Source organism: Amblyraja radiata, chromosome 3 (assembly GCF_010909765.2).
Source record: "Amblyraja radiata isolate CabotCenter1 chromosome 3, sAmbRad1.1.pri, whole genome shotgun sequence".
NCBI classification, from domain to species: Eukaryota; Metazoa; Chordata; class Chondrichthyes; order Rajiformes; family Rajidae; genus Amblyraja; species Amblyraja radiata.
In genome coordinates this window covers 48,580,738-48,606,548 of record NC_045958.1, presented here as the reverse complement: position 1 = coordinate 48,606,548, position 25,811 = coordinate 48,580,738, and the positions used below count along the sequence as shown (strand labels likewise).

General features: G+C 43.2%; 1 protein-coding gene across 2 annotated transcripts in view; it reads left to right on the top strand.

The window, feature by feature from the left end:
* The window catches only part of adamts19 (ADAM metallopeptidase with thrombospondin type 1 motif 19), a 406,630-nt gene that overhangs the window by 213,484 nt on the left and 167,335 nt on the right, over positions 1 to 25,811 (top strand). For both annotated transcript variants that reach the window (XM_033017772.1, XM_033017773.1), the window contains one exon: positions 4,066 to 4,216. In XM_033017772.1, coding sequence (XP_032873663.1) covers positions 4,066 to 4,216 — 151 coding nt within the window. The remainder of the gene's footprint in view (positions 1 to 4,065; positions 4,217 to 25,811) is intronic.

Here is a 25,811-nt window from a genome sequence, read left to right as displayed (position 1 = left end):
GACATAGCACGCCTTGAAGAAATGAGACTCCGACTAATAGATAAATATGACCAATTCTTAAGGAGTTGGTCTCCTTTCATCGACTTTTTGGAATCATGTGATGCAGCGGTACCATAAGGATTGCTGATTTCAGTTCATGACGTGGATAGATCTACATCTCCGAATATAGATTTGAAAAATTCTCTTTTAAGGGGCCTTTTCTTCTATTTCAACTTTCCACCTTTTCTTTTTTATTTTATTTTTTTATTTTTATTTTTTATATCCACACTTCACATTTTTCTACTCTCTACCATCTATTTTTCCACTCTTTCCCCTTTCTATTGTTTTCTTTTTCTTGTCTTGCCTACTCATAACATAAAACTAGAGGTTGTACATAGAATGGATTACGGTATGACATAGTTGGCACCTAAAATTAGGGCCACTGTATTGTTTTGTATTGTATTAACTTCTAATAAAATAAACAAAAAAAAAAAGAAAGAAAAAAAAGAAAAAAAAAAAAAAGAACTTACTGTTGAAATAATGGTGAGGCTAGTGGCATTCACAGTTATTACTGCCGGCAGCACAGTGGCGCAGCGGTAGAGTTACTGCCTTGCAGCGCCAGAGACTCAGATTTGATCCAGACTCTGGGTGCTGTCTGTACGGAGTTTGTACATTCTCCCCGTGACCTGCGTGGGTTTTCTCCAGGATCTCTGGTTTCCTCCCAAACGCCAAAGAAATACAGGTTTGTAGGGTAATTGGCTTGGTATAAATGTAAATTTCTCTGGTGTGTATAGGATAGTGTCAGTGTGTGGGAGTCTCTGGTCGGCATGGACTCGGTGGGCCGAAGGGCCTGTTTCCACACTGTATCTCTAAAACTAAATTAAGTCATCATCTGGTGAGGTATACTGTGAATATCCAAATGCTATTGTCCAGTTTGTCCCTCTCTGCATACACCTCACAGACAAATATTTCATTTGCCTGCACCACTGTTAACATGCATTGAATCTAATGACGTCTGAATATTTTAACATTTATAATGCACTCAACTCCCAGTGATATTTAAGGCTAAAAAATATTTTGGTTAATGCTCTTTTAACAACTTGAAAATACTATTAATTCGCAACTAATTTCTCTGATATAAAAGGTATTAATTACCTGGAGCCTCATTGTTTCAGGTTTTATTTTATCAGCCAGATTTTTTAAGGCATTACATTGTAGATTTTTTGTTCTCCCTTCTTTACCCTTCCAGACTTAAGTTCCCTTCCTTCAGTTATTTTTCTGTTTCTGCTTTAACATTGCAGTCAGGCACACTCATTTTCCTCTTTCTCAATCCTATAGCTGTATATTTCTAACTCCCTAACAAACAGCGGATTGCTCGCTTTATTCATTTGGCACTGCCACTTGTGAATGCAAACAAATTTGTGAGAAATCAAATTTTGAGGTGAAAAACACAGGAGACAAGTTATCTAATGGTAGATGCAATCAGATGTAACAATATGGCAACACCTGGTCCAATTTTTTCCTACATTCTTTTATGGGACATGATTGTTAACAGAAATTTTTATCACATATTCCCTGTGAACGTGATATGAGCTGCTGCCTGAAACAACTGTGGGCCATGAGTTGAAGTTAAACAACGCAGTGCTGTTGGATAATGGAGTTCACTCAATATGGCAGTGAAAGATCTTTGTTAATGGTTTAAAAATCTTGATAAGATGCGGTAATTCACTGCAATTTCACTGCAAAGTGTTTATCTTTATCAATCTTTATTGTCATCTTGCAAAGCAACAGTTGTACAGTGCAAAATGAGAAGACGTTTCCCAGGGAATACCGGAGCATCGCACATGAAACTTAAACTTTTGTACTGAGCAACAATCTCTTGTGCCTTATTAGTGACGCAAGGAAAACTATAAATGCATGTTTCACTACCAAGATACAAAGGCAATAACAAATATATTATAGGTGAAAACCAATTCTGTGAAGGAGAGCAAAATGTACGTAAAACTAACTGTGGGTTAAATTTATGACAAAGCTATCTTTATTTCATAAATACAATGGATTAAAAGTTTAATTATTAACTATCATAATAAAAAACAATAAAAATACGAATTTCACCAAATAAAGCTTTATTAGTGTATTAATTTGACAATTGATAAGTTAATATTAATGAAAGATTCAGAATGAAAGTAAAAATAGTTTTCCATTATAGGAGCTCATATCTTTTTAGTGCATCATTTTTCCTGTATCTGAAATTGCTTTTGTAACTTCTCTTTAGCTTGAAGCCCAGAATAGCTTGAATCAGAGATGTCATTTTACCTCCTCTTCCAATTCGCAGGCAAGGACCTGACACCCCTTCTATATTCTTGGGGGGGGGGGGGGGATTAGTTTGCCATTAGAGATCTAGTGAGAAATGTCAGCTGTGACAAGCTGCAAGAACTAGGTTGCAGAAATCATGTTTGTAAAGTCTTATTTTACTTAAAGATGTGCTTTAATACCACGTTGAAGTGGCATTATATAAAGAGTTGCAGGTGAAATATACTGCATAAATTAGATTGAGGTTCATGGTGAGAATTGGCTGCTTTCCAGTGCAATCGAGTATAAAAGTATGATGAGAATATGTTCATATTCTCAATATGGCTGCACAGTGGCTCAAAAGCTGCACAGTGGTGCACCGATGGAGTTGATGCCCTGCAGCGCCAGAAACTCCGGGTTCGATCCTGGTGCTGTCTCTATATTCTCCCTGTGACCGCGTGGGTTTTCCCCGACTGCTCCAGTTTACTCCCACATTCCAAAAATGTGCAGGTTTGGAGGTTAATTGACTTCAGTAAATGGTTGCTAGTGTGTAGGATAGAACTTGTGTGAATGTGTGATCACGGTCAGCATGGGCTAAATTGGCTGAGGGGCCTGTTTCCATGCTGTATATCTAAACTAAACTAAATATGATGAAAGGAATTGAGATAGCTTGGATATGCAAATTATTTACTTTGGCAAAAGATACAACATTCTGTTTAAAAAAAAGGCAAACTAGGATTGAAAGACAAATTGAGAGATTACTTTTAAAAGAGATTAAGAGATGTATTGAATAAGTTACAAAAGTGGCGATTAAAGGAGGTAGTTCAAAATACACCAAAGAAGGAATGAAATATGCGAGATGGAATTGAACAATGTGAGAAGGACAGGTCAGTAGGATTTAAGGTCAGGTGCATTCGAGTCATACAGCATGGAAACCCGCCCTTTGGCCAAACTTGCCCACGCCGACCAACAAGTCCCATCTACACTCGTCCCACCTGCCTGCATTTGGCCCATATCCCTCTAAACCTATCCTATCCATATATCTGCCTTGTGATAATACCTGCTTAAACGTTGCGATAGTACCTGCAATTAAGTATAATGAAATGTTTTCTGTTCCCAAAACATCATGTCACAATCACAATAGATCAATTATTCTCTACCCTTTCCAAAATAAACATAGTATTCAAATGTTTGTTATTCTACTGAGTGGGTGGCACAGCGCTTTCAGTGCCAGAGACCAGGGTTCGATCCTGGCCACGGGTGCTTGTCTGTACGGAGCATATTCGTTCTCCCCATGGCTTGCATGGGTTTTCTCAGAGAACTTTGATTCCCTCCCCCACTCTAAAGACGTACAGGTTTGTAGGATAGTGTTTATGTGCGGTGATCATTGGTAGGTGCGGACTCAGTGGGCCTGTTTCCGCAATGTATCTCTAAACTAAATTAAAAAACTAAACTAAAGATTAAGTGATGTTCATTTAAATTTGTCCTGCAATTGTTCATAAATCTTGGCCGTCGGAAAGGGACCTGATCTTGAGGAATATTGATCTGTTGAAAACTGTGAAAGTCAGTTTTCCGAAACAAGCTCCCTTCATGTCAGCTGCCTTATAGGAGCCCAGGATAGGGGAATGTATGTCTACGCTACTTTCATATGTAAGATGCTGTTTAAGCCAAGAGTTATAAAATCGTGGAGTCTAAGCCATATCACTATTGCTGCAAATTTCCTTCTTATTTCAAAACAACTGAAACATAACATAAACTTTTTGTTATAACTTATGAATTTACGTGTATTGGCAGGTCAAAGGTCAGTAATTGTTTACTGCACACAGATCCTCAGAGCCTCAACTCAGTGATGCTGTCATCCAAGTTGCCAGGGATGATCTACACAGCAGATGAACAGTGTCAGATTCTGTTTGGTCCCACAGCTACTTTCTGTAAGGAGATGCAGGTAACTTTTCTTTTATATAACATCCTATATTAATTGGCCTCTGTATATTTATTGTTTCACATAATCGAGAATTCTTTAAGTTCCTCAATGCATTAAAATAAGGTTTGGTTCAGTTCAGCGTTTTATGGGGGTGGGTGTGATGTGGGCACCAAATGTGTTCCAACAAAGCAACTAATGAACAATACACATTTGTGCCAGAGTTCCTGCTGGACACATATTGGTTAAGGTGCTGCTGTATATGCAGTAAAAAAGAGCTGGTGGCATTTTACAGAAATGCCTGATCATGATATCAATCAGTATGCAAATGCCGATTTCATGGCAGATCAAGCAGTTATTAAAAAAAGAACAGCTGAGTGTAGTGGCGCAGCGCCAGAGACCCAGGTTCCATCCTGACTACGAGTGTTGTCTGGGCGGAGTTTGTGCATTCTCCCTGAGACCGTCGGTTTTCTCCGGGTGCTCCGGTTCCTTCCATAAGACACACAGATTTGTATTAATTGGCCTCTGTAAATTGTCCCCAGTGTGTAGTATGCGAAAGTGGGATAACATCGAATAATAGTGTATAACAGGCCCTGTTTCCATGCTATATCTCTAAAACTAAAACTAAAAAATGATGGGTTGAGCATGAGGGAAGACATGCAATTAGTGTTATTTATGCAACTATTAATTGCTTTCAGATTATTGGCTGGTTGACTTACTGGTAAATTGGCCAGAAATCTTAAGATGCTTGATCCTTGAATTTTTAAAAGATGTTGAATTTTATATCGATCCACTGCTTATTGACATCAGGACTTGTGTGGAAATAATTTTCTCCCATATACACTTGTTGGTTTTCTGTTTGGAGTGTGCAGTGACAAGGAGTAGGTGCACCTGGTGGGATAGCAGTGACAGGTGGAGGAGGGGAGAAGGGCTCAGTAGGATGTTAATCCATCCAGAGTTGTACTAGTCATGTCTCTACTATTTATTTCATTCCCCTTACATGTTTTTCCTCTACATACTCAATTTTTGTAAGGTGTCCTTGAGACTCTTGAAAGGCGCCCATAAATAAAATGTATTATTATTATTATTAGAGTGTTCACAGCACCTTGGTGAGGAACAGAGTACGCATTATGTCTTCATTAAAACCTGCCACAGTTCCAACCCCAGCAGAATAGGGACCTTATCACTGGCATGGTCACAGAGCCATAGACATTTATGCATTCAGTTCCTTCAAGATGGGATCTAAGGATATTGGAGCATTTCGCAGTTTGTAGTCAACTGTTTAATATAGTCATACAGCATGGAAACAGGCCCATCGGCCCAATGCTGATCTCATAAGGGAGAGAACTGACTACCTCTGTTTAAAGAGAGTTGAATAACTTCAATTCTGTCTTGTTTTTAGCTTTGTGACAATTGCAACTTTGCATTTGGTGATGGGTGGCATTGATTGGTGAATATCTTTCTGTGGTTGCTGCATGTCAGTTATGAGATGTACTGCAGGCAAAACAAATCCTTTCACCATAGGGCATGTATCATGTACAACTGCATCCAAGTTCCCCCGCAGTGCTCCGAAAGGAACATCATATGGACAATTACATCATCCTTTGCGGGAGACTCATATCCAGAGGTGCCCAGATGAATTTCAGTTCAAGATGCAATGACCTAGAAATGGCCATTATAGTGTTTTACTCAAGGGAGAGAAAAAGTGATTATTTAGTGTAATCTTGTAATTCTGCATTGGAACCAAATCTTACGATGACAGCACAAACTGTAGAAAATGCATTGTTTTGAATAGACTTGTTCTCTGGGGATAAAGCTTTGAGATGTAGAATGAATGTTTATACAAGCTGTCTTGTTTTTACCCAGTGACACTGAAGTGTGAATTATTTTATTATTAGTAAAAAAAGAAATAGGCAACATGACTAAGAATGTGCTGGCACGATTGAGTGTGTTTGCAGATGACACTAAAATAAATGGTGTGGTAGATTCTGAAGATGGTTATCAAGAATTACAGTGGGATCTTGATCAGCTGGGCAAATGGGCTGAGGAATGGCAAATGGAATATAATTCAGATAATTGTGAGGTATTGCGTTTTGGGACGTCGAACCAGGCCAGGACCTTCACTGAATGGCTGGTGCCTGGGGAGTGTTGAAGAGCAGAAGGATTAGGAGTACAAGTACATAGTTCCCAGGGAGTGGCCTCACAGGTAGACCAGGTGACGAAGAAGGCTTTTAGCAAGCTAGCCTTCATCAGTCAGGGAATTGAGTATAGAAGTTGTGATGTTATGTTTCAGTTGTGCAAGACGTTGATGAGGCTGCACTTGGAGTATTCTGTTAAATTATGGTCTTCCTGCTATGGGAACAATGCCATAAATTGGAAAGGGTGCAGAGAAGATTTATGTCGTTACTAGGATTTGAGGGCCTGATCTATAGGGAGAGATTGGGCAGGCTAGAACTATTCCTTGGAGTTCAGGAGACTGCCAAGTGATCTAAAAGAGGGGAATAGATAGGTGAATACACAGTAATTTTTCCCAGGGTAGTGGGAATCAAGAACTAGAGGGTTTAGGGTTAAAGTGAGAGGGGAAAGATTGAAAAGGAACCAGAGGGGCAATTTTTTCCACACAGAAGGCGGTGGATATTTGAAAGGAACTGCCAAAGGAAGTAGTTGAGGCAGTTACAATAACAACATGTAAAAGACATTTGGACAGGAAAGGTTTAGAGGGATATGGGCCAATCACTTGAAAATAGGTCTAGCTTAGTTGGAGCATCGTGGATGATTTGGAATGAAGGTACCGTATCCATCTGTTTGACCGTGACGATAGAATTATTTGTTTGTCTATTTCTGGTGACCTTCAGAAAGTAGACTTTGTTGAAATATTTATGAGGTCCAAATCTTTTTTATTGTTTTCATAAGATAATAAGAAATAGGAACAGAACTAGGCCATTAGGCCCATCTAGGCTGCTCTGCTATTCAATCGTGGCTGATCTATTTTTCCCTCTCAATCTCATTCTCATTCTCCTGCCTTCTCTCTGTTAACTTTGACACTTACTAAGCCAAGAAGCCATCAATCTGCTTTAAAAATATCCAATGTCCTCCAGTCGTCTGTGGTAATGAATTTCACAGATTCACACCCTCTCGCAAAAGTCTGTTGTGCGTCTGTTGTTTGCGATTAGCAAACAACAGACGCACAACCCCGAGGCAGCCTTCATTGTTGCGGGTGACTTCAATCACTCCAACCTGAAGACTATACTCCCCAAATTCCACCAACATGTATCCTTCCCCACTAGAGTAGACAAGACACTGGACAAAGTCTACACTAACGTGGCTGAAGCTTACAAAGCCGTCCCCCTCCCCCACCTTAGTCAGTCTGATGACCTTTCATTGTTCCTGCACCCTAAATACTCCCCACTCATCAGACGGGTTAAACCCACTGTGAGGACAGTTAAAGTCTGGTCAGAGGAAGCGGACTCCACACTTCAGCAGTGTTTTGGAAACACTGACTGGAAGGCGTTTGCAGCCCAAGCCACACTTGACTCCCACACGGACATTGATTCCTACACATCCTCTGTTCTGGACTTTATAAACTCCACCATCAATAGTGTCACCTCCCTCAAACGGGTGACCATATTCCCGAATCAGAAGCCATGGATGAACAGCGAGGTCAGGCTACTGCTGAAAGCACGGGACACCGCTTTCAGGTCAGGCGATGCTCGAGCCTACAGTTCATCCAGGGCTAACCTGAAGAGGGGCATCAAGAAGGCCAAGCACTGCCATAAGCTCAGGATTGAGGAGCACTTCAACAACAACTCCGACCCCCGACGCATGTGGCAAGGCATCCAGGCCATCACAGACTATAGACCAATGGTTCCCAACGTGGGGCGTACGCCCCACAGGGGGGCAATTTGATTTTTAAGGGGGGCATCAGGTAAACATATGTAGCTTATGTTTCAGATGTTATTTTAAGTAAATTCCATTTTCTGAGAATTATTTCTTTGTCTGCTCGTGCTAAAATATGGGGGGGGGGGCATCAGGATTTTAGAGGTGATTAGGTGGGGCATGGCCAAAAAAAGGTTGGGAACCACTGCTATAGACCCACCAACACCACCCCCACATCCAGCGACGCCTCCTTCCTTGAGGAGCTTAACCACTTCTTTGGCCGCTTCGACAGGGACAATCTAGAGACAGGCTGTGCTCCCTGCTGATCACCAACCCCTCACACTCGCCCCCTACGACGTGTACGTGGCACTGAGTAGGACTAATGCACGTAAGGCTGCTGGCCCTGACGGCATCCCCGGGCGCGTCCTCAGGGCCTGTGCTGCGCAGCTGACAGACGTCTGGACTGACATCTTCAACCTGTCACTTGCCCAAGCAGTTGTCCCCACGTGCCTTAAAACCACCTCCATCGTGCCGGTGCCAAAACACTCCACTGCGGCAAGCCTCAACGACTTCCGCCCAGTTGCACTTACCCCCATCATCACCAAGTGCTTCAAGAGGCTGGTCCTGGCACACCTCAAAGGCAGCCTACCCCCCACATTGGATCCCTATCAGTTTGCCTACCGCAAGAATAGGAGTACGAAGGATGCCATCTCAACGGCACTTCACTCCGCCCTCTCCCACCTCGACAACAAAGACACTTACGTAAGAATGCTGTTCATCGATTACAGCTCAGCATTCAACACCATTATACCCTCTAAACTGATCACCAAACTCGGTAACCTGGGCATCGGCCCCTCCCTCTGCAACTGGATACTGGACTTTCTAACCAACAGACCCCAGTCTGTTAGGTTAGACAAGCACACCTCTTCAACCCTCACCCTGAACACCGGCGTTCCACAGGGCTGTGTGCTGAGCCCCCTCCTCTACTCCCTCTTCACCTACGACTGCACACCTGTACATGGTACTAACACCATCATCAAGTATGCAGATGATACAACGGTGATTGGCCTCATCAGCAACAACGATGAGTCGGCCTATAAGGAGGAGGTCCAGCTCTTAGCAGCATGGTGCGCTGATAACAACCTGGCCCTTAACTCCAAGAAGACCAAGGAGCTCATTGTAGACTTCAGGAAGTCTTGGGGCGGCACGCACACCCCCATCCACATCAACGGGACGGAGGTGGAACGTGTTTCCAGCTTCAGGTTCCTGGGGGTCAACATCTCCAATGACCTCTCTTGGACCCACAATACCTCAACTCTGGTCAAGAAGGCTCGCCAGCGTCTCTTCCTCCTGAGGAGACTGAAGAAGGTCCATCTGTCTCCTCAGATCCTGGTGAACTTCTACCGCTGCACCATCGAGAGCATCCTTACCAACTGTATCACGGTATGGTATGGCAACTGCTCTGTCTCCGACCGGAAAGCACTGCAGAGGGTGGTGAAAATTGCCCAACGCATCACCGGTTCCTTGCTCCCCTCCATTGAGTCTGTCCAAAGCAAGCGTTGTCTGCGGAGGGCGCTCAGCATCGCCAAGGACAGCTCTCACCCCAACCATGGACTGTTTACCCTCCTACCATCCGGGAGGCGCTACAGGTCTCTCCGTTGCCGGACCAGCAGGTCCAGGAACAGCTTCTTCCCTGCGACTGTCACACTACTCAACAATGTACCTCGGTGACTGCCAATCACCCCCCCCCCCGGACACTCCTCCCACAGGAAAAAAGAAGTCTATGACTGTATGCATGTAAATAGATTTATTTATTGAAATCATATTCTATGTCGCTCTTCCAGGGAGATGCTAACTGCATTTCATTGTCTCTGTACTGTACACTGACAATGACAATTAAAGTTGAATCTGAATCTGAAAATAAATTCCTCCTTATCTCCATTCTAAAGGCATGCCCTTTTATTCTGAGGCTGTGACTTTTGGTTCTAGATTCTCCTACTACTGGAAACTTTCTCTGCATGTCCACTCCATCAAGATCTTTCATTTTTCGGTAGGTTTCAATGAGATACCTCCTCATCCTTCTATACGCCAGCGAGTACAGACACAGAACCTTCAAATATTCCTCATGTGTTAGGCTCTGAGAGCATTTTTGTACACCTCCTCGGGACCCTCACCACCTGCTAAGGACTCGGTGATCCTGTCAAGCTCCCAGACTCCAACTAGTCCCACATCATTCTGGTTTCATTGGTATGTGGGAGGTCATGTCACAGGCCAGCATCAAATCCACGTCCCACAAAAACCTGGATTTCAACTTCACAGGCAATACCTTCATTCCATTTATTGTTAATGCAATTTGCAATATAATATACAGGATTAAAAAAAGACAAAAGTCTTACAAGGTAAATTAATTGAACTCTTCCAAACTAAATAATATTTATGATATCACATAATAGATTTAGGAATCAGAACCTTAGTCCAGTTATAAAAGATGACAACAACTGCCTCCTTCAAAATTATAGAACATATTAAATATATTTTTACTATACATTGTGACAGATTTAAAATCCCTCAAGGACATTAGTGAAAATTAATCCTCGAAACAATCTCAAAGTCAACTCAGTGGTGCTGCTGGGCAGAGAGTGAACACATTATTTCTGCCAAAATTAATTGATTGGTATTCATGTGAAGGAAAGAACTGCTGATACTGGTTTAAATTGAAGATAGACACAAAATGCTGGAGTAACTCAGTGGGACAGGCAGCATCTCTGGGGAGACGTAATGGGTCGAGACCCTTTCTCAGACTGATGTCAAATGAGTGGGCGGGACAGAGATAGAATGTAGTCTGAGACAGTAAGACTGGTGGGAGAACTGGGAAGGGGAGGGGGTGGAGAGAGAGGGAAAGCAAGGGCTATTTGAAGTTAGTTAAGTCAATGTTCATACCGTTGAGGTGTAAGATACCCAAGCAAAATACCCAAGCGGCGGTGTTCAGCGCAACGATTGCCGACCCTACGCTTTGTCTCGCCAGGCTCTGCGATCCTTTCGCTGAACACCTCCACTCAATCCACCTTAACCTAACTGATCACCCGGTTGCTCAACACTTTAACTCCCCCTCCCATTTCCAGTCTGACCTTTCTGTCCTGGGCCTCCTCCATTGTCAGAGTGAGGCCCAGCGCAAATTGGAGGAACAGCACTTCATATTTCGCTTGGGTAGCTTACACCCTAGCGGTATGAACATTGACTTCTCTAACTTCAAATAGCCCTTGCTTTCCCTCTCTCTCCATCCCCTCCCCCTTCCCAGTTCTCCCACCAGATTTTCTGTCTCCAACTACATTCTATCTCTGTCCCACCCATTTCCCTGACATCAGTCTGAAGAAGGGTCTCGACCCGAAATGTCACCCATTCCTTTTCTCCAGAGATGCTGCCTGTTCCGCAGAGTTACTCTAGCATTTTGTGTCTATCTTCGATTGGTATTCATCGTTGGTATTAAGCACTGAGTTGGGCTTTTTGCCATATAGCAACTGTGGAAAGATATGACATTTATTTCTAATTTTCTTATCATATACCAATTCTTGGAGTGTTGTTTCCCCCTTCACTTGCAGTCCACTTAATATTGAAAGTCCCAATGAGCCAATACCTCTGCTAGCATTATGTAATTCTCATTTAATTGCTCAATCTCATAATTATATTAAAAAATAGTTAAAATAGTGACTAAATGAGATGTTTTTGAGTGGGTTTGAGTACACAATGCACACATGCAGGATTGGGATGGACATTGATATTGAGAATTACTGCAATAACTTAGCTCGAGTGCATGAGTGCCTAGATAGAGTTTAGACAGGCTAGGATTTTATTCATTCGAATGCGGACAGAAGTGTATAAAATAATGAGGGGAAGAGACATGGTTAATGCCTGTGGTAGGGTAGTCAAGAATTAGAGGACATAGTTTAAGGTAGAGGCTAAAGATTTGATAGGAAACTGAGGGACAACCTTTTCACACAGAGCATGGTGGGCATATGGAATTTTATCTCAGTGGATTGCTTTCAGCATGTTTCAGCACAATTATATTTGGTCTATTACACTAAATCAAATGTCAAATGGCTTTAAAAATTTTGCTAATCTTTTTTGATTTTACCAAACCATTAAATACTTGATTTTGGTGAAAGTATCCTGTATTGCACACTAACTGTTGAAATTGTATTGCACTAATTCCTGGAACTGCACTTTATTTTTTACCACTAGGGGCGCCGTATGATGGCTGCCTCTGCCTACAGTCTGTTTTTCTTCCTTTTTTTTTTAGTTTGTTTAAAAGTACATTGTGGAGGATTTTTTTAGTATTTCTCTGTGGGGGAGGGTGGTAGGGTAAGGGGGAAACTGTTTCTCCGTCACTTCTTGGCGAGGATGCGACTATTCTCCAAGTCGCATCTTCGCTCTCCCCCCTCGCGGCCTACCAACTGGATTGGCCCGGCCTTTCCTGCCGAGTACCGGAACAAAGCTTCAGCAACGGCGCAGCACTGGATTCGCCGTGGAGTAGGGCGATGCCTTACCTGGACCGCTGTTTGGGCCTGCTGCTTCAACATCGCGGAACTGTGGTTTGCAGAGCTTCCAGCGCGGATGGTGCTGGCGTCAACATCGCGGAGCCCTGGGATCTTTTGCCGAGGGCCGCCAGCGTGAATCTCCACCCATCCCGGCCTGTGGACTTCGGGAGCCACGGTCTACGTTAAGAAGTGACCGATTCAGAAGTCCAAGCCTCTGAGAATGTTCTCCCGTTCCAACGTCGGCGTTCCATCATCCGGCGAGCAGGCCTGAACATCGGGCCGCCCGCAGCGGCGACAGCGAGGGGTTCGGAAGCCCCCCGACTACAGGTGAACGACAGAGGACAACAGAGGAGGATGACTGAACTTTGGTGCCTTCCCTCACAGTAGGAAACTTTGATTCCGCTGTGTGGAGATGTCTATGTTAAAGACTATCGTGTTCTGTGCTCTTTTTTTATTCGTATGGCTATATGGTGACCACACATTTCACTGTACCAATTGGTACATGTGACAATAAATGTCTCTTGTCTCTTGTCTCATGTCTTGAAGTACTCCTTCCTTTACTGCTAAATGAAATAGAGGGAGCTGAGCTAACTTTACAAATGCAGGAATTAAGTAATTCGGGTTATACTAAACTTGAACGCACGGAGTCTGAGTGGAATCGACAGACATTGCTCCGCTTATTTCAGTGCGATCATTGTGGGGGCTTTTGTTTCTGACCATTTAACTGTGACTTGAATGCACTAAAAGCCTTTGTAAGCCAGATGTATGAACCTTGTGCCATAAGCAAACCAAGAAATATGATGGTGGATGTTTCCACCCTTTTCAAAAAAAAAATTTGAAATATATTTTTTGTGTCTAAGATGCTTTATTTTTTTCAGTGACTAATGTTAAAATCCATGACACGTCACCTCTGTAACTTGAACCAGCTTATGCTGGAAAAGCCTGATAAGAGGTCATGTCTAGTCAGGGGTCAAAATCCTCGTGGTGGTCTGTTGGCAGCAGGGCCTCTGCCTGCCCCAAATGTAGCTGTTCACACAGGAGCGGATGAAGTTACAATAGGAATTCCATATATTGTGAGATCTTGTGACTTTGCTGCTGGAACGGAACAAGGAAAACATTGATGCCCTAGCCCTGGCGCATTGGCCACTACATTTTAGTTTAGAGAGCCTTTTGGCCCACCGAGTCCACACTGACCAGCAATCCCGCACATTAACACAATCCTCCACACACTAGGGACAATTTTACATTTATACCAAGCCAAGCTACAAACCTGTAAGTCTTTGGAATGTGGGAGGAAACCAGAGCACCCGGATAAAACCCAGGCAGGTCACAGGATGAACGTACAAACTCCGTACAGACAGCACATAGAGTCATAGATAGAGTCATAGTTTAATACAATGTGGAAACAGGCCTTTCGGCCCAACACACCCACTCCGGCCAACAATGTACCAGCTACCCTAGTCCCACTTGCCTGCGCTTGGTCCATAACCCTCCAAACCTGTCCTATCCATGTACCTGTCCAACTGTTTCTTAAACAATGGGATAGTCCCAGCCTCAACTGCCTCATCTGGCAGGTTGTTCCATACACCCACCCACTGTGTGAAAAAAGTTACCTCTCGGATTCCTTTTAAATCCTTTCCCCTTGTCCTTGAACCCATGTCCTCTGGTCCTCGATTTCCCTACTCTGGGTAAAATACTCTGTGCATCTACCCGATCTATTCCCCTCATGATTTTGTATATAAGATCTCCCCTCATCCTCCTGCGCTTCATGGAATAGACCCAGCCTACTCAACCTCTCCCTATAGCTCAGACCCTCTAGTCCTGGCAACATCCTCATAAATCTTTACTGAACCCTTTCAAGCTTGTCAATATCTTTCCTATAACATGGTGCCCAGAACTGAACACAATACTCTAAATGTGGTCTCACCAACGTCTTATACAACTGCAACATGACCTCCCAACTTCTATACTCAATACTCTGACTGATGAAGGCCAAAGTACCAAAATGCTTTTTGACCAACATATCTACCTGTGACTCGACCTTCATGGAACCATGCACGTGTACTCCTAGATCCCTCTGCCCTAGAGGCCTACCATTTACTGTGTAGGTCCTGTCCTTGTTCGACGTCCCAAAATGCAACACATGTAGTCAGGATCGAACCCGGGTCTCTGGTGCTTTAGATCTAAGGCAGCAAATCTACTGCTGCTCCACCATGCCGCCCAATTATGGTTGTGAGTCTTAGTTCAGTCCGAGACTTGAAAATAATTTATTTCTAATTGTTTTAAGATGTCATTCCAACCCATGATCCATGCAGCCACATATACCATACAGTATTGATGTCCTGGGTTCAAAAATGACATAACTACGTCACTTCCTCCCCCCCTCGACCTGGATCCTAAAAACAGCACTAGTGGATGTAAATTATCTGAGATTCACCCAATCCAGCACTGGCTAGCAGAGCCAGCATCAACAACCCCAAAAAAACATTTCTATAGGACATTAGTGCTGGAGTAACTCAGCCAGTCAGCAACATCTCTGGAGAACCTGGGTAGGTGACGTTTCGGGTCAAACCCCTGTCTGACGAAGGGTCTCCATCTGAAACATCACCTATCCATGTTGACCAGAGATGCTGCATGACCTGCCGGGTTACTCCAGTACTATGTGTTCCTCTGTGTATTAACCAGCATCTGTACTTCCTTGTTTCAACATTTCTATAGTACTTTCACAAACTCAGGTTGTCATGAAGCTCCTTCCAGCCATTGAGTACCGTGAAAAAGTACTCACTGGTATAATGCAGGAAATTCACACTTCAGTGCTCTCACATCCACCTGGTCCATCCCTTCCCTTTGCTTTCTGGAACAATCTGTCTCTATCTCATGAGATAGACTAGCCATTATCATCTTTTACCAGCCTTCAACCTCCCACAGCTACCTATACATCTGTGTCAGTCTTCTGGACAATTTAGACCCCTTGCAACTGCAGTACAGGAACAATATGTCTATCTGACTGTGTAAGAAAGCACTGCAGATGCTGGTTTAAATCAAAGGTAGGCACAAAATGCTGGAGTAACTCAGCGGGACAGGCAGCATCTCTGGAGAGAAGGAATGGGAAACGTCACCCATTCCTTCTCTCCAGAGATGCTGCCTGTCCCTCTGAGTTACTCCAGCATTTTGTGTCTATCATCTATATTACCTTGCATTCATTGCTCAATTACCTTGACAATAAGAACACCAATGCCAGGATGCTATTCGTGGACTACAACACCACAGTACCCAACAGGCTCATATTTTATCTTCTTGACCTTAGCCTTGGGGCCTCCATCTACAACTGCCTTCTAGACATTCTAGCTGGCAGGTCTTAGTAAGTTAGAGTTGGCCATAGCATTTACTCCGCTTGACCTTCTACACTAGTGGTCATTCTCCTGCTCTACTCCCAATACTAGTACAGCGGCACAGTGGCACAGCAGTACAGACGCCTAACGGAAGGCCGCGGTGTCCAGCGAGTTGACAGGCCAGAGTCCCGCGAGTCGACGGAGCCCGCAGCCAACCATGCCTGGGTGGACGGAGCTCATTCCCTTGATTGTCCTTTCAGGCCCTTCTTAAAAAAGGCCCAACATTTTTTATCCAGAATGATAAAAAATAGAATAAAAAATGAGACTGGGACTAGAGATGGATTCAGCAGAAAGCAGAAAGGGCGAAGGATTCAGAAGAATATTTGAAATCAATAACTGGTGAAATACACGATCTTTGATGTCCTAAAGGAAGGAATTTTTTGTTGTCATATTACTGAATCTGACGAAGGAGATGGTGGAATTGCAAACAAGGATAGCATTGATATAGAACGAGTCAGTACTTTTAAAGGGAGAGGTCAAGAGCATGTGTATGTACGGATGCATAGCAATTGAATGAATGTGGAAAATGTGGAGCTGGAGGCAGTTGTTAACTAAAGATATGTGACTACAAATGAGTTTTGATCAACACATTAATGCAGACAAGAAGGGAAACATAAACCATTGGCGTTGGAAAAGGGAGAAGTAGAATCTCTTCAAAATAGACTTTCCTGAAACAAAAATGGCATGGAATTGAATTGTAACTGGAGCAAAAGGAAGAGTTGCTGGATTATTTTTAATCTTTTGCATCTAAGGGGCGATTTGTAAATCCCTAAATCCAGTCTTTTGGTTATTAATGCCAGAAAGTATGAGATGGTTTCCTTCTGAAACTGCAGATTGTTTCCTTTTATACTTTTGGTACTTGTTCTGAGCAAGATGAATCTAAGATGAATGATTGTGTTGGTAATATATTTTTTTTAAAGACACTAATGCTGGAATAACTCAGCGGGTCAGGCAGCATCTCTGGAGGACATGGATAGTTGATGTTTTGGATTATGGCTCTTCTTCAGACTGATTGTATTAATGGGGAGTAAATTGGGAGAGAGTTGGGGGAAGAGCAAAGCCTGGCAAGTGATTTTTAAAGGTATACTTGAAATTGCTCTTGCTGATTATAGCAGTTATTTTTATCTTTTATTGCATTCCCTGTCTGCTATATTAACAGAGATGTTAACCTCATGAAACCATAGAATGGTAATACCACCCACAGCGGCTTTTCATCTCTTTGAGTTGATGCCAGTTCTTTGCAAGAATTAATACTCACATCCAAAATATAGACGGTGTAATGTCATGTTAAATTTTTGGCATGGTACTTTTAAGCCTGAAGTAAAATCTGTACTTGGAATGCCAATTTTTTTCAATATTCATAGGTCACAAATATAGACACGAATTGTTTTGATTTGTGCCATCTTTTGGATCAAGATTAAAAAAAAGAGATAAAAACAGTTTTTCTCTTTGGGGGCAGCACAGTGGCGTAGTGGTCGAGTGCCAGAGACCCGGGTTCGATCCTGACTAAGGGTGCTTATCTGTACGGAGTTTGTACATTCATCCCTGTGACCTGCATGGGTTTTTGCCAAGATCTTCAGTTTCCCCCCACACTCCAAAGACATACAAGTTTGCAGGTTAATTGGCTTGGTGTAAATATAAAATTGTCGCTAGTGTGTGTAGGGTAGTGTTAATGTACGGGGATCTCTGGTCTGCGCACTCAGTGGGTTGATGAGCCAGTTTCCGCACAGTATCTCTAAACTAAACAAAAATTAAACACACTATGAACTTGGATTCTGATATCCTTGGGAAATTCAAACATTTACAAAGGACTTTATTTATTGTCACAGACACCAATTGGTGCAGTGAAATTTGAGTTAACATGCAGCATACAAATAAGATAAACACAACACTACAGAATTTAACATAAAATATAAAACATCCCCCACAGCGGAATCAACGTTTCCCACTGTGAGGGAAGGCAACAAAGTTCAGTCCTCTTCCTCATGTTCACCCATGGTCGGGGCCTATTGAGGCCTCCGCAGTCACCGCAACGGCAGCCCGATGTTTCAGGGCCCTCTCGCCGGGATGATGAAACTCCGACGCCGGAACGGAAGAACACTCTCGCCGGATTGGAGTTTCCGAATCGGCCGCTTCCTACCAGAGACGGCGGTTTCCCAAGTCCACAGGCCGAGTTGGGCGGAGCTCCAACACTGGTGATCCTTGGCGAAAGATCCCAGGGCTCCGTGATGTTATAGTCAGCATCGCCCGCAGCTGGAAGCGCCACAGACCACAGCTCCACGGTGTTAGTCAGCAGGCCCTCCGGAGCTCCACACGGCGATCCCGGTAAGGCATTGCCCGCTCCGCGATGGAATTCAGTGCTGCACCGCCGCTGAAGCCCTGGCCGGTCTCCGGAAGGAAAGGCCGCGCCAATGCAGATGGTAGGCCTCGAGTAGGGGGTGAAGATGCGGCTCGGAGAAAAGACGCATCCTCGACCAGGTAGTGACTGAGAAAAATGGTTTCCCCCTTTCCCACCCCCCACCCCCACATAAACAAGACTAAAGACCTCCATAAACAAACTTTTAGACAGACTAAATATAACAAAAAGGATGAAAGGACAGACAGTGCTGGCGAGGCTGCCACACTCGATAGCACCACCACTCGATTATCCAGGACCAGCATTTAGTCCAAAAATTATTAATGTGATGAGCAAACCTTTCAGTACTGGTGTTGATGGTATGGAATGAACAATGCAAGGTTTAGTGAGTCTGCAGTCATTATTCGGCCCCTGCACAAATCCAGGGGTGGATGTACTAAATACAGAGCTACCAACATTGGGTGAGAGTTGGGAGTGAGAAATTGCGAGAGACCAAGCGGAGGGAGCGTAGCGACTGAGGCAAGCAGGATGCTTTCTCCAACCACCCCCATTTGAAGACCATTATCTTCCGCCGCTTCTACCCAGTGCTTGGTACCTACTTCCAGCAGCCACTGGTTGTCCTCCAGGATGCACCGAGCCGCAGCCTGGTCCATGCCGGTCACCAGGGTGAATTCGGCAAAGAGACTCTCACGCAGCGGCGCAAAGCTTCCGACGCCTCCGACAGCCCAGGACTCTTGTACTGCGGCCTCTCTATGGCCGGAGTTGCAGCGAGCGACTCGCCAGCCAGGCAAACACTCGCCAGCCCCGGCTCCCCGTCTGCATCTGACCCCGCTGCTGCTTCTGCTTCCATCCCTCCCTCCGCCCCGGCTCTCCAACACCCGCGGCCCATGCAGCTGATATCAGATTTGAAATTCGCGTTGATCACAGAATTTCTCACGACAGAGCGTGAGAGATTCTGTGATCAGCATGAGAGCGTGAGAAATGGGCAAAATGCATGATTCTCACGCTCAATGCGTGAGAGTTGGCAGCTTTGTAAATACTTGTTAAAAACATTACGGAACTAACATCATCACAGTTATTAGATAGTTTTGTGCACAATTCCCCATACCTTAGTCTTGGTGGGAAAGCTTTGGTCTTTCGCATTGGGCCATTTTTGGGAAACAGACCCTTCAGCTCCATCGAGTTCACATCGACCAGCCATACTGTACACTAACTTACACACACTCGGGGACAATTTTTTTCAACTTACCAAAGCAAATTAACCATATTGACCTGAAATATTGTGCAATTATTGTTAATTTGCCTTCCATTTTGTGAGATCATTTAGAAAGTCATTCCGATAATTACAATCCTTTTTGATACAGCAAGAAATTGCTGTGAATTTGAGACATTAGCAGATTAATGGAGGAGCAATTTTGCAGTGTATACATTATTACATACCACCTTCATGTGTTCTATTGATGCACAAAAATATAGTATTTAAATTCTCCAACAACACCAATCCAAATCCAAAACACCAAAACAAACACCAATTTATCCTGGCTTCATCAAAAATATGAGAGAAGTTAAGGACTTTTCATCACCTGTGGTACTTTAACTCAAAATCCCTCGCTACTCTTTTTCCAAGGATTGACATTGTAGCAATAATTTAATGTAATTTCATTTTGCTACAAACTGGCAAGAACACTTTCTGCTCAATAATCATCAGCACAAGGGCACCTCAAGGCTGTGTACTCAGTCCCCTGGTCTACTCACTCTATACCCATCACTGTGTAACCGAACACAGTTCCAACTCCATCTTTAAAGTCACCAACAACACCACCATTGTTGGACGAATTACAGGTAATGATGAGTTAGAGTATAGGAGGGAGATTGATCGTCAGATTGAATGGTGACAGAATAACAATCTTGTTCTCAATTACGGTAAAACCAAAGAACTGATTGGTGACTTTAGAAGGCTGAGGCTGTCTTCGTCAGGTGGTGAAGAGAGCCGAGAACTTCAAATTCCTGGGTATAGAATCTCTGAAGAGCTGTCCTGGACTCAGCACATTGATGCAATCATAAAGAAAGCCCATCAATGCCTCCACTTCCTTAGATGATTGAGGAAAGTTGGTATGTCGACGAATACTCTCTTGACTTTCTACAGGTACAGTATGTGGTAGAAATCTTATTGACTAATTGCATCATGGCCTGGTTCAACAACTTAAACACCCATAAATGAAAGATCATACAAAATGTGGTGAACACTGCCCTATCCACCATGGGTACCAACCTCCCCTCCATTAATGGTATCTATAGGAGGTGCTGCCTCAAAAAGGCAGCCTGGCCACACTCTCATTTCACTCCCACCATCGTGAAAAAGTCTGAAAACTGGGATGTTCAGGAGCAGCTTCTTCCCAACAAACATCAGCTATTGAACACTACAAATTCCAACTAAATTTCGAACTATGAATTGTAGTTGCACGAGGGTCTTTGGGCGTTGTTTTGTTTTGCACTATATTGGGCTTTTTATTTATTGAATTTTTTTATTTGTTTATTATGTTATCTGTTGAGTTCTGTTAACAACCCTGTTGTGCTGCTGCAAGTAAGAATTTAATTGCACTATTTCAGTACGTATGACAATTAAACCCTCTTGACTTGACTATTGACCTCTGTGGAGCAGCACCTTTTGATTCTCATACCACTGGAAACAATTGATCTGCTGGCATTGACATGTGATATCTCTGCCAACCACAGTGAGTGCACTGCCACCTAGCTTAAAATTTACAATTTTGTAATGGTTTTGAACGTGAAATTTGCAGTCACAAGGACCCATTACGGCAAGCAGTACAAATGCGTTTAAGGTAGTTAGATACAGTAAACCTGTTGTTTTAATACGGACCTCTATATAACAGATTTTAGTTATAGAGTACGGAGAGTGTCCCCACAGTAATCAAACACCACTGTCCCTTTAAGAACACCGGCTGCTAGTTACACTGCGAAGGTCATTGAAATTGACAAGCAATTGCTTCGATCGACACTTCTGTCGTGATGCCCTATTGAACCATATAACAAACAAGCCTTTAGTATTTTTAGCTTGCAGTTACTAAAATAAGTATTTAGCCTTTAAAAAGAACTTCATACACTCAGCTGGTTAGACAGGATTGTGTCATTGGAAGGAGAAATGGAGTTGACATTTAAGGTCAATGTCCTTTCACCTTGAACTCCAGGCAGACACTTGATCGTGGGAGTCTCGTTTAGCACGGGACAGGGTTTCTCACCCCGCCATATTGCCACCCCCAATGTCACGGACCTCCCATTTTGCTCTGAATCTCTGAATGCGGAAATCAGCAGCAGGGGCAGTGGTTATTGTCGTTCCCCAGCTGCACTGAACAAGGTGGTGCCAGGCGACCGTTTTGGCTTGCTGTGCTCCGTGTGGTGAGGGTGGTTCCACTGGGCTCCCAGTGACGGGGTTCCAGGATTCTGACCCGGTGCCCGGGCAGTGATATCAATGGGGGAAAAACCCTTACTCAGTTATAATGGCAATCAGCAATAAAAAAGCACCTATGATCCGTTATAATGAGGGTTTACTGTACTAGCCATTTGGCCCAACTGGACAATGCATGCATTTATGCTCCACGTGTCCCTTTGTGCCATACCAGTGTATTCTGTTTGTGTAAGAAAGAACTGCAGATGCTGGTTTAAATCGAAGGCGGACTCAAAATACTGGAGTAACTTAGCGGGTGAGGCAGCATCTCTGGAGAGAAGGAATGGGCGATGTTTCGGGTGGAGAACCTTCTTCAGTCTGAAGAAGGGTCTCGACCGGAAATGTCGCCCATTCCTTCTCTCCAGAGATGCAACCTCACCCGCTGAGTTACTCCAGCATTTTGTGTCTACCTTCAGTGTATTCTGTTTGCCAGGTAAATGTGTACTCCACTCTTTTCACGGGCAGTGTGCTATACAGGACTGCTATAGTATATATAGTATATAGTATATAGTATATAGTAATCTAGGTGTGCTCAAATGGGATCTGCATAGACCTCTAGATTAACTTCCTCCCTCCCATTCAGATCAGCATTCGGTTATCATTTTTCATTATTTTCTGTGCCTTTCTACACAATATCATTGAACCGCTGTTATAATCTTTTGAAAATAATCAGTTCAATTCCTTTGATGTCCATAGAACATGACTGCCACAAGTCTATTTTGAAATTCATTTGCCAAAGATTTGTCAATTAACAATCATTTAATACCTTGTAATTTTGTATTTCCATCAAAGCTATTTAAAGTGTTGCTCATCCTTGTGGCAATGGCTTTGATGATAAGATGTTTAAACCATCATTTATGTCATTTATATATACTTGTGGCCCCAACACAGGTTACTGGGGGATAATATTCACTATATCCTGCTTGTTAAACTATCAATTGAATCAAACCTAGAATGGCAAACTAAAGAAAAACTTACGTTATTCAATCTATGGTTAGATCCAGAAGCTATTTGGTTTAGGAGCAAACACCAGGCGATTGTTCAGGAGTTGATTGCTTCTTGCAGTATGTGCTACTCATTAATAAGTCTGCAGCACATTTTTACATTTTACTTAATGATATCTCTTTATAATAATCATCTGAGTGATTGAGTATAAATACCTAATAAATTGAGGATTTTGGATGCAGTTTAAAGGTACATCACTTATCACAATTCACTGCATGTTATTGCTTTTAGTTAGTACATTGAAAAGACTTTCTGGGACCTCAAAAGAGAACTTGACCAACACCCACCACTAACATGTGTGAAGGAACTGCAGATGCTGGTTTAAGAAGGGTCTTGAACCCATTACTTCTCTCCAGAGATGCTGCCTGTACCGCTGGGTTACTCCAGCTTTTTGTGTCTATCTTTGAGCCCATCACTAATGCCTAGTCCAAGAATCGGTGCATTCTCATTTAGTCGCTGAACCATCCTATGAGCAATTTTATCCAGTACATGATCCACCCTCAGGGGAAGTAGCTGCAAGAAACTCTTGTAAACAGCTTCATGAAAATTGCATCTAATCTAAACTTGAGTGATAAATCTAGTTTAATAACACAAAACAAGTCAAATTCTGACGATCATCATTTAGAATTGACTATATTCTAAAACTGGACAATCATAAAAGGACATCTTATTAGAATACAACCCGTTAACTGAAGTAGCATCCATAGTTTAAAATTGGAGGTATAAACATATTTAATTAAATGTAAAATAATGTACTGCATAATTGAAGAAAAATTGTACTATTAAAAAAGAGAAAATTAAAAAAATGAAAAAGTTCCTAAAAATCACTTTATATAATTCCAGCAATAATTAAATTCTAAAGCAATAGGAGAGTGCCACAGTGGCACAACTGGTGGAGCTACTGCCTTATAGCGCCGAGACCTTGGTTCAATACAATACAATACAATACAATACAATACAATACAATTTATTTGTGTCATTTGAACCTCATTGAGGTTCAAACGAAATGTTGTTTCTGCAGTCATACACACACGAAAAAGAACCAAGACACAACACAATTTACACAATCATCCATCACAGTGAATCTCCTCCTCACTGTGATGGAAGGCAATGTATTATCTCTCCCCTGCACTCCTCATTCTCCTCCCGATGTCAGTCAAAGCCCCCGGCGGGCGATGGTAAATAAGTCCCGCGGCCATTAAAGCCGCGCCGGGTGATGCAAGGCCGCGCTCCGGGTCTTGGTGTTGGAGCCCCCGGCGGGCGCTAACAAGTCCCGCAGCCATTTAAGGCCGCGCCGGGCGATGATGTAAGGCCCCGCACCAGGTAATTTTCAACCCCGCAACTCGGGTGGGAGAAGTCGCCGTTGCGGAAGCCCCGAAAAGCGGTCTCCCAGCAGGGACCCGCGGGCTCCCGGTGTCACCGTCCAACCTGACCTTGAGCACTGTCTATGTGGAGTTTACATGTTCTCTCTGTGACCGCGAGGGTTACCTCCGTGAGCTCCGATTTACTCCTCCATCCCAAAGATGTACAGGTGTGTAGGTTAGTTCACCTCTGCCAATTGCCCCTAATGTGTAGGAAGTGGATAAGAAATTGGGATAACATAGAATTTGTGTTGATGGTCGGTGTGGACTTAGTGGGCTGAAGACTTGTTGTTGCTGTATCTGTATCTTTAGAATTTAAAAAAAACCAATTAAATCTTCAGTGTCAGAAAGGTTATCCATATAACCATATAACCATATAACAATTACAGCACGGAAACAGGCCATCTCGACCCTTCTGGTCCGTGTCGAACACGTATTCTCCCCTAGTCCCATATACCTGCGCTCAGACCATAACCCTCCATTCCTTTCCCGTCCATATAACCATCCAATTTATTTTTAAATGTTAAAAACGAACCTGCCTCCACCACCTTCACTGGAAGCTCATTCCACACAGCCACCACTCTCTGAGTAAAGAGGTTCCCCCTCATGTTACCCCTAAACTTCTGTCCCTTAATTCTCAAGTCATGTCCCCTTGTTTGAATCTTCCCTACTCTCAGTGGGAAAAGCTTATCCACGTCAACTCTGTCTATCCCTCTCATCATTTTAAAGACCTTTATCAAGTCCCCCCCTTAACCTTCTGCGCTCCAAAGAATAAAGCCCTAACTTGTTCAACCTTTCTCTGTAACTTAGTTGCTGAAACCCAGGCAACATTCTAGTAAATCTCCTCTGTACTCTCTCTATTTTGTTGACATCCTTCCTATAATTAGGCGACCAAAATTGTACACCATACTCCAGAATTGGCCTCACCAATGCCTTGTACAATTTTAACATTACATCCCAACTTCTATACTCAATGCTCTGATTTATAAAGGCCAGCACACCAAAAGCTTTCTTTACCACCCTCTCTACATGAGATTCCACTTTCAGGGAACTGTGCACAGTTATTCCCAGATCCCTCTGTTCACCTGCATTCTTCAATTCCCTACCATTTACCATGCACGTCCTATTTTGATTTGTCCTGCCAAGATGTAGCACCTCACACTTATCAGCATTAAATTCCATCTGCCATCTTTCAGCCCACTCTTCCAACTGGCATTAATCTCTCTCTAGACTTTGAAAATCTACTTCATTATCCACAACCCCACCTATCTTAGTATCATCTGCATACTTACTAATCCAATTTACCACACCATCATCCAGATCATTGATGTACATGACAAACAACAGTGGACCCAACACAGATCCCTGTGGCACCCCACTAGTCACTGGCCTCCAACCTGACAAACAACCATCCACCATTACTCTCTGGCATCTCCCATTCAGCCACTGTTGAATCCATCTTGCTACTCCACCATTAATACCCAACAATTGAACCTTCTTAACCAACCTTCCGTGAGGAACCTTGTCAAAGGCCTTACTGAAGTCCATCTATACAACATCCACTGCTTTACCCTCATCAATTTCCCGAGTAACTCTTCAAAAAATTCAAGAAGATTAGTCAAACATGA